At 39.8% G+C, this 9,401-nt stretch overlaps 1 protein-coding gene across 1 annotated transcript in view; it reads left to right on the forward strand.

Annotated features, from left to right (window-relative positions):
• CEP112 (centrosomal protein 112kDa) overlaps window positions 1–6,924 on the forward strand; it is a gene marked incomplete at its 3' end in the record, with an annotated part of 144,788 nt that extends 137,864 nt beyond the window's left edge. The window contains exon 22 of the mRNA XM_010149287.1: window positions 6,835–6,924. Coding sequence (XP_010147589.1) covers window positions 6,835–6,924 — 90 coding nt within the window. The remainder of the gene's footprint in view (window positions 1–6,834) is intronic.
• Between the last annotated feature and the right edge of the window lie 2,477 nt (window positions 6,925–9,401).

Here is a 9,401-nt window from a genome sequence, read left to right on the forward strand (position 1 = left end):
ATTACATGTTGTAATTCATGTTCACTCTGCATGAGATAGTGTTTAGTGGTTAAAATCATACATTAGGCATGAAGATTCCCAGATACGGTCTTCTGTCACTGCGTTAGTAGGGCACTGCGTGCCAACTGGTCTTTGCAGGACTTCTCTTTTCCCCCACCCATACGTAGTTGTTGGCAACTTCATGCAGGTAAGGAAGGTCAACTGATGGTAAAAGGCCAGGAGATCAGTGGAAGGAAAGTTAGAGAGATGTAAAATATTGCTTGAGGTGTTTTAATTTCTGTTCCTGAGGAGCAATAAAGCATAAATTTTCTGTACAGTCATAATTGTAATTTTAATGTTACCTATAGGATGGAAGAATAATTTGTGTTATTAAATACCATAACTATTTTCAGTATAAAATAACAGAGAGATTTTCTTTTCTGTTGCACTAATGTTGGCCTCTGCATATAGGTTGTGGAAAACTTTGTTTGCAAAAACAAAGCTATTGTTTTAACAAAAACCACAGAAATTTTGCCTTTCATATTGAATCAGTAGCATAATGAGTAGTGGAGCAATAGTTCAACATCAAAGGAGACTTCTTGGATATATAGTGTGTTGCAACAACAGCGAAAAAGTTCCCACCAGAAAGGAATTTTGCCATATGTGAAGAGCAAACATATGTATTAGGTTAAAACCATAAGATTTCCTTTGCTTTACGCCAAAACCAAGAGAGAGCGTAAGTACAGAGGTTTTCGAGCAGTCGCGCGCTGGAATGCAGCGTAGAGAGCGAGCAGTGGCTGAGGTTCGGAGCAGTGTCAGTGGACAAAAGCTCTGTGAAAATCAAAAAGGATGGATGTAGCAACAATTTGGCCCAAACATCAGCATTTCACTTTTTAAAAATACAATTTTTGTTTTGCTCAGACTCGTGACGTTACATCAGGGATTTTCATAGATTTGTTTTCCCAAATTATTTGTAGTAATAAAAATACAGACTTAAATATCTCCATAAAATATTGTAGCAGAAGTAATTACTAATTTAAAAGTTCTGATACTGATTTTGACGGGATACTTGGCCTGTTTTCTTTGAGGAAGAGTTGCATTTGACTCTGTAAATTGTGAGGCCATCTAGTATAAAGAGGTTTTTGCCCAGACAGCACATATTTACAGCTTTGTGGAGAGAGAAGGGTACTCAAGATTAAGTGTTTCTATGACAAAATTTTAAAGTATCTCCATATAAAATTATGGAGGAACGTTTGCTTCAATTTTTTGTTAATATTCACATGGGTTTTCTTTAGAGTTTCTTCTCATTTGGGGTTTCCTTCTCATGAATGGGGAGAGAAAACACATCAGTGGCTTTGAGCAACCTGGGCTATGGAAGGTGTCCCTGCCCATGGCAGGGGGGTTGGAACTGGATGGGCTTTAAGGTCCCTTCCAATCCAAACCAGTCTGTGATTCTATGTAATTTGAATTTAAAAGGGACTTAAAGAAGGGGCCTGTATTCAGAATTACTGTTGGCAGATGTTTTGAGGATGTAAAGTGGAAGCCTTCTTCTGTGGTCATTAGTAAGGAGATAATTAAAACTACAGTAGGTAATTATGGTAGCTTTTATTACTGCATCTTTCATTAATTACATTAATTTGGTAATGTTTGAAAAATTCTTTGAAGATGAAAAGTGCTAACTGTTGTGACCTTTAGCTGTAGTATTACTCTGCACTGATCGTCAATATTGAGGTCTTTTCTTGATACAGATGTAAATCTATGTGTGCAGAGTTGCTGCTACACTCAGTAGGAGTGTACAGTAGGAGTTACAAGTGAATCTCAAAAAAAGACTCTGCCATTACCTGGCATAATCTGATCACGATGAGAAGTGACCTTCCTAAGTTTCAAAGTGAAAATACACTGGGGTTTTAACATTTTTGTAGATTTTCCTTCTCTTGTAAGTGTCATTTATTCAGCCCTCAGTACCAGAGATGAATCATTGCGATCCCAGACTTGCCACTGATGGGATGGGAGCAGGAATCAAGCCCTGTCTGCTCTCAGGAACACACCTGAAGTAGGAAATTATTCCAGGTGGAAGAAGCAAAACATCACACCTTTGTAAATACAGTATCTTAACAGTAATAATCAATACCAAGTCATGAAAAAGAATAATGATTTTGGTTTATGTAATTCTTCCAGAACTGAATTTTTCTTCAGGGAATCCAATGCTTCTTTTTAAAACTATCCTGTGGTTAAAGGATAATCAAATCAGTTTTCATATATTAAAGACTAAATCCTTCATATATTCCCATTTCATACTTGTTCTTGTGATTCTTAGAACTCTTTCTCTTACCAGCTTTTAGTTGATTTAGATTAAGCCCTGTAACTAATGCCAAAAATTTATTCCTGCCTTGAAAAGGGATTTTGTAATGCTGGCATCGTCCCTTTTTGTCTCTCTATGGCTCCTTGTCAAAACCATATGCTTTACAAGTTGGGTTTTTATTTTTTTAAACCCCTCTTTTGCAGCCTCAGTCTGGCACCCGGAAGTCAGGCTGAATCCCTCCAGCCTCGTGCATCATCCCAACGTCTCTGCGAGCGGCACGGGCCAAACTGCACTGACTCCACATGTGTTACTCTGTTGTCTCCAAAGTGCTCCAAGTTACCATGAGCAGAGTTGGGTTTGAAATAAACGTCATTAAACATTTTGTTGGTGGTAATCAAGCCTAATAATTATAATAATAGGAAAAAAAGGGCCTACCCAGAAATGCTTTTCAGATGCTCCTTTGCTCTTTCATATCAGCTGGTGCCCAAACATTTCACGTGTCACACTGACAGTGACGGACTTCTCCACCAGCTCCACCTGAGATCCCCAAATCTGCCATCATTTCAGTGCTGTGGTCTCAAAGCAATTACTCTTCCATTCTTCTCATGTCTCTTAATGTTGTTTGCGACCAAAACATTTACAATACGATTTTATTTTAGGATCCTTTCCATTTTTGTAAATAAATCAAATGAATGTTCCTTTTACACAGCTGTAATTCACCCACATTGTTGCAGTAGAGCTTATTATCTCATTTACATTTTTAAGTGCTTTTCAAAGTGTAGGATATCTGCGCTGGAAAGCAAAACATTTCATTTCTTTGTTCTCAGGCCAACACAAAGCACTTCCAAGGTCAGGTATGGTGTAGACTTTCAACAGCAAACATGTTTACATGGCATTTGAAAGCTGGTTTAACTGAAAAAAAAAAAAAAAAAGCCCAACTGTCTTTATAGCAGTGATGTAAGTCAGCTTAGCAAAGCTGAAGGACAGGGATGAATTCTGTACCTGGAAAAATTCAGTTGAGTTAGGCTGTGGTTTCTGTTCAGGGAAAAAAGCCTCTGACACTTAAAAATGGGCCTTTTTGGTTTTTAATCCCTTTTTCTTCATCTCAACAGTTATTAAACATAAGCTCTGTTACTCTTTGGGCAAAATCTGACACTTTGAAGCTGTAGAATGAAAACTGCATTTCTAAACCAAACAAAACAAAAACCACTGTTTAATTTTACAAAAGAGGTGTTTTGTGGTGTACCTGGGGGAAGTCATCTGCTGGTTTTGGGAGTATTCTGTGTGGCAAAAGCTTCTCTGTCAGATACAGGAAAAGATTGCAGGGTAGTGGGTAGTTTCAGAAGCAGATAGCAGCATTCAGGCTCTGGCCACTGCATATGAAACTTTCTGACAATAGAGAGAATTTTCAGTGTAATCTTCAAAAGGGCGCATTATTCATGGCATCCATCGTGATTCCTCCTAGAAAATTAAAATCATGGGCAACAAACTTGCTTACTTCTAATTACTATTTTCAGAGCTAATCATATGCAGGAATCTACAGTGACCGTGAGATTCTGATGACTTTTTTTTTTTTTTCTCTTGGCAAGGCTTTGATCAAATACTGATCTTTTGGGTTTACTTTTTCGTCCTTGTGCTGATAGGAAAGCTGAAATATCCAAGTGAACATTAATTACTCATGGAACAGGCTTTATAAACAAAACTAGGTTCTACAAAGTGGCTGGTAGGAGAGCAGGTATGCAACGGAGCAGTAGTCCCAGAGCGGTCAAGTTAGAGGTGCTCAGATTGATCAGGGGAATTAAGTCCTTTTTTTCTGGCATCCCAACACAAAACGTACCAATGGGCAGTTATGATGCGATTGGAAAAGTCTGTAAACTCATGCAGTATATTTTGGGTTGGATAATTGATGAATTGCTAATTATAAGACATAAGAGTGTGCTGCACTTACATGCTATAGTAAAAATATTTCTAAGTTGTACTTGTTTAAGACGCTGTCTGTTCTCGTAGTAAAACAAAATACGTGCGCTCCACACTGGCAAACACACTGCGGAGTAGGTGGACCTCACAAAGACTGTGTGCCATCTGAATTTCCCAAATTAAATTACTTTAAGATGCATTGCAAACCCTCAGATTTAAAGGAACCTCTTATTTTATGCTCTGCCAATTATGTTTGTGTATTGTAAATAAATTTGCCACCATGTAGTTGCTGTCTTCACCAGGAACAATTTGAGATCCTGTTTTGCGTTCAGTACTTGCAGATTTTTGTGACAGAGTGTGACATAAATCTGTTCTGAGACAAATGCATACATGTATACATTCATATGCATACATGCTATCTCTTGACCATCTTCAGGGTCCTGTGAAAGAGTGAAACTTGCTCTTGAGCACAAGGACGAGTCCGGGTAGGACAAGTGATGTGTAGTGGGGTTTCCTGCTTCTTCGTTTTTCACCATGCCAAACTCTTTGGACTCTCTAAGCTGATCCCATGGAAATAGCAGAAGACAGGTCATACTTGGTGGTTCATCCAAAACATGTGCTGTGAATGTTCCCGAGAGTCGCCCTGCACTGGTTATGTCCAGACACCTCGGAGCTACAGCAGGACTTTTGTCAAATTAATTGTCTTTCTGATCCCTGGGATGAGCCAGCTCCTTATGACAGTTCTGCTTTGCATGACCTGATCATTTTAGTTTTTAAATCAAAGTATGCTTGTTTGTGTTTTACCTTACAAAATTAGATGTACAACAAGAAAACAAAAAGCCTGCAGTTCACACATATATTTCATTATATTAATGCAAATTCCTCGTACTGCAAGGCCTGTTGAGTATTGAAGACGGGTTATATATTCAAAGCCTGGATTTCAACATTTCTCAGAAGCGGTGATAGCATAAAAGTCCCTGGGCAGATTTGAAGTTCATGCTTGGGTCTGGTTAAATTTTTTGGCATCAGAACATGTAATAGTCTTATAGCTAGAAGACTTTAAAGTTAATGCCTGGCATCACTTCAAACCAATGTGCAAGATCTATCATAAGTAGTCCTCTTATCTTATCTCAATAGCAATTTTATCCTGTAAATGATTTGAAAGTACACTATTTCAGTGCTGTGGAAAAGAGCAAGGGGTTTTTTTTTCCTGCTAAATCTTTGTACTGCGAGTACTTTTAGTGATCCTGGTTTACGTACGGGTATGCTGCTTGGAGGAAGCACCCGTTAACTGTACGGCGTGTTCGGCAAAGCACACCAAGTGTCCGTGGACTGTAGGTCTCTCCTTTCCAGCGTGCTCTGCAGAAGGTCTCTGTGCAGCCCAGCTTTTTAAAAAGCAACCCCGGAGGCACCTTCGGTGTCATTTATAACGTATCTCCAACACGAGTCCCTTCCCAAGTCCAGTCCTGGCTGCGCCACGCTTTTCAGCTGATGAGTAGCAATGCCCTGGTTTCCTGGCATACAAAAGATAACTCAAAATATTCCTTTTCTGCTGCCACAGCCGCCTCTGTGTCGATGTCAGTCTAACATCCACATTGTGCGCTTTGCTTCCAGTCAGCACTTGCAGTTAACAATGCCTTTATTCAAGCTGACAACATAACTAAGCTTTTAGTAAACGTGTAAGTAAACGTTAAGTGTGTATTCAAACACTCAACAATGACGAGGAAACTGAAAAAAAAAATCTTTGAAAGTTGGTATTGTCTGTTTGGTGTGTGTCTGTTAGAAATAACATAGACTATCAGTTCCTTGGGGCATGACTGTTCTTTTGTTAAGCATATCGCAAAAAGATCAAGGCTCTGAGGGCTGCCGTAATAAAAATAAATATATATATGAGAAGAACAATAATGACAAAATAAATTTGTCACTGCATTTTATGAGCTTGATTTAGAAGTGATTACTTCTGAACTAAATGAAGGCTGGATAGCTGTGGTAAAGTGACATGGCCATAATATTCCTTTTATTTATTGTCATTTATGCTTCATTTGTACATCACATGATAGACTTTACTGCAGGGCGCAAGGGGAGCCCCTCGTCTCAGCCAGCATCCCGTTTCAATAATATGGAATACATTTTCACTGCAAATTCCAGACAGGGTTTTCCAGAGAGAGGATTATTCTTCTAAAGGAGGAGTTATTAGTACACTGCAGATGTGTTCCTGGGAAGCACAGGCTGAACGCATAAGATGATGACAAAAATCGGAGACACTTGCAATTGCAAATGCAATTGTTGCAATTGCATCATTTCCATTTCCCTTTCAACCTTTGAGGATATTAATTACATTTTTCGTTTGAATACTTGTAGCCTGTTACAAGATAGAACTACTCAGATTTAACAACCAGTTAACCAGCTCGATCGATGGTCCTACCTGTGCAAAATAACTTCACTAAGTAGGGGTGGCCAATCTGGGTCTGTCACGTCTTCGCAGCCGTTGTGTACGGCTGGAAGCAGCTGTAGCTGAAGGGCTGTACTGATACTGCGCTGTTTTCTTAATCAGCTCACTGAACAGCATTACCTGTAAGTTTTTCTGCCATCCCATGTTTTTCACGTGAGTTTTGCACCCATTGGTATTGTTTCAGGTCTTGCAAGATAAAGTGGAAAGTTACCGCGCTCAGACACGGGCTGCAGAGAAGAAGTTGCATCTCAAGGAGATGGAGTTCCATGAGCAGGTACCGGGCGCTGTCCCCCCGACCTCTTCCCCTGGGCAAGGAGGTTTGATGTGTAAAAATAATATCTTGCTTCAAAGCAAAAGCACATATTTTCCTGCAAAATGTTCAGCTAGCTTTCTTTTCTGGGTTGTGGGTTTTGGTTTTTTTTTTTGGTAATAAAAGAGAATTAAACTGTCGGAACCCTACAGGCAAATACTTATGTTCTCTATTTCAAGTTGGTATTTCAACTATTCTAGCTGTTAAATGATGCATTTATTTTGAATTGCCTATACTGTTTTAATAGAGGTTTCTGAGACTATTCCAACCTGTTGTTTAATGGATTGTATGAGGAGAATTATAATTGGACAGTAACTGAGCTAAAAATAACCTTTATTCCTGATCTTATGCATTTACTGCCTTAGCATATTGTCTGTAAACAGTTCCATATGATTGGTAGTGCTAAAATTAGTCTGAACACTTTTAGTGAAATCAGAAATTTAGTATGCTTCAATCAAAATAGTGTGTCATTTACAGACTAGTATTGAAACAGAAAGTTAGTGATCTGCATTCAAACCAGGTTAAATTGAAGTATTTGGGAAAATATACAGGTGGTGGATCTCTGGATCGCATATGAATTTAAAGATTTCTAGTACAAGTCATTTTTTGCAACATTTGAGAACTTTATTTGATGCTGAGTAAACAGTATCCGTAGCGTCCTATATAAAACATTTTTAAATCTATACCTGCTGGAATAGTAAGTTGGGGTGCTTGTAGAAGAATAATAATGAATAATTTCAAATATATTTTCCCCAGTTGTTGTCATCTGACTTGCACATGGGAAGCCTCGTTCACCCTTGGGGTTTAGGTTCATGTGTTTCCTCTCAGGAGAGTCGGTGATGAGCTAGTCTGCTCTCGTCCCCCTCTGCCTCCCAGATCTCGCTGCTGGGCCAGGCCCACCCTTCACGGCAGCGCTTGCAGCATCAGAGGAATTGGGAGTAATGAGTGAGTTGGCCTACAGCCCTTGCATTTGGGCTTCACAGAGTCTCCTGGAAAAGGAGGAGGAGAATCAGCTGTTTGGTGCATGGCTGTCCCTCCCAGGGACAGCACTGGCCTGCGCGCTGTGAGTCCTCTTGGGTTGGGTTTTTTCTTTAGTCTTTGTGACTGCTGTTTTGCTTTTATTCTGACCCATTTAGAGAGAGGATCCAGAAGAAGAAACAAAAAATTCCTTGTGAAACACAAAGGTAGAAGGCTAGACATGCAGGTTCACAGGATGTTCCCCCCCTTTCTGCCTTCAGGGTTTTCTCTTAGATGCGTGCTGGTCCAAACCAGCCTACAGAACTATCCTGTCCACACCAAAATGATGGAGTAGCTCAGCTGGTGAAGTCCTGTCCCCCCGCATAAACAGAACAGAAATGTTATTTAAATGACACGGCGCCATCCAGCTTAGAGCTTTTCCTGCAAGGTGGTTGTGTGTTAGCAGGCTTATGGTAACGCTCACATCCAAATCTGTCAACGGCCTTGACTGTGCCAGTCATCCCTTGGGACTTTCTGAAGAAGCTGGAGCCATCAGGATGTTTTTGTTTAGGTGGCTTTTGTCTATTTTGCAGACAAGCATTTTGAAAGTTGTTACTGTGTCTTCTCTGTGACTGGTTAATCCATCAGTTATGCTTATCTCTCCAGGAAAAAAAAGGCAAAAATGACAGCTCTGACATATTTCTAGTTGTTATGTCTTGGCCAGGCTACCTGTAAACATGTTCATCAAGTATTAACAGTAGCTAACGACTCATCAGCGGATCTGGGACTTGAAATATTTAAGGCAGTAACTTGCTTTCTGCTTTTACCAAATATTGTCTGAATCAGAATTGCGTAAAACATGAAAATTTGTGCTGGCACTATTAAAAAGGCCACTCTTCTGAGCTTTTACATGTCTGAAAGGAGGAGAGAGGGTTAAACAGCTTCTGTTTTTCATTAAACGGAAGAATCTTGTGTTTTGATTCTATAACAACAACAAACAAATGAATGAGACGTGAAAAAAACATTTTGTTGTGCTTTTCATTAAAAACAAAAAGCTGTTTCTCGTTATGGCTTGTTGGGTGGTATCTTAGTGCTCCGTATTTGTCCTTGTTTCAGTGCAGTGTCCCTCTGACTCTTCAGTCTCTGAGTGACTGACAGATCCACGAAGCTTAACTCTGTTACAATGACCCTCTGGTGATCACACAGAGTTAACCTTTCCTTATGCATTATCTGGAGAGTCGGAAACAAACTGTAGTATACATAAGGGGAGGGGATGGGGGGATGTTAGGGGGAGTCTGATGGCAAGCCCTGAGCCGTCTAGAGGTGAGCGTGGCACTGCAGTGGAAGATGAGCTGTTGGTTTTATGGAGCTTTTTCATTCCAATACTTCATGGTCTTGTATGAACTTGTGTTTACTCCTGTTTACTTTTTCGATCCGCTTCACAGCACGAGCAGATGCAGCCACGTTACATCTGTGTTGTTTCA

Source organism: Eurypyga helias, unplaced genomic scaffold (assembly GCF_000690775.1).
Source record: "Eurypyga helias isolate BGI_N326 unplaced genomic scaffold, ASM69077v1 scaffold8523, whole genome shotgun sequence".
Lineage (NCBI taxonomy): Eukaryota > Metazoa > Chordata > Aves > Eurypygiformes > Eurypygidae > Eurypyga > Eurypyga helias.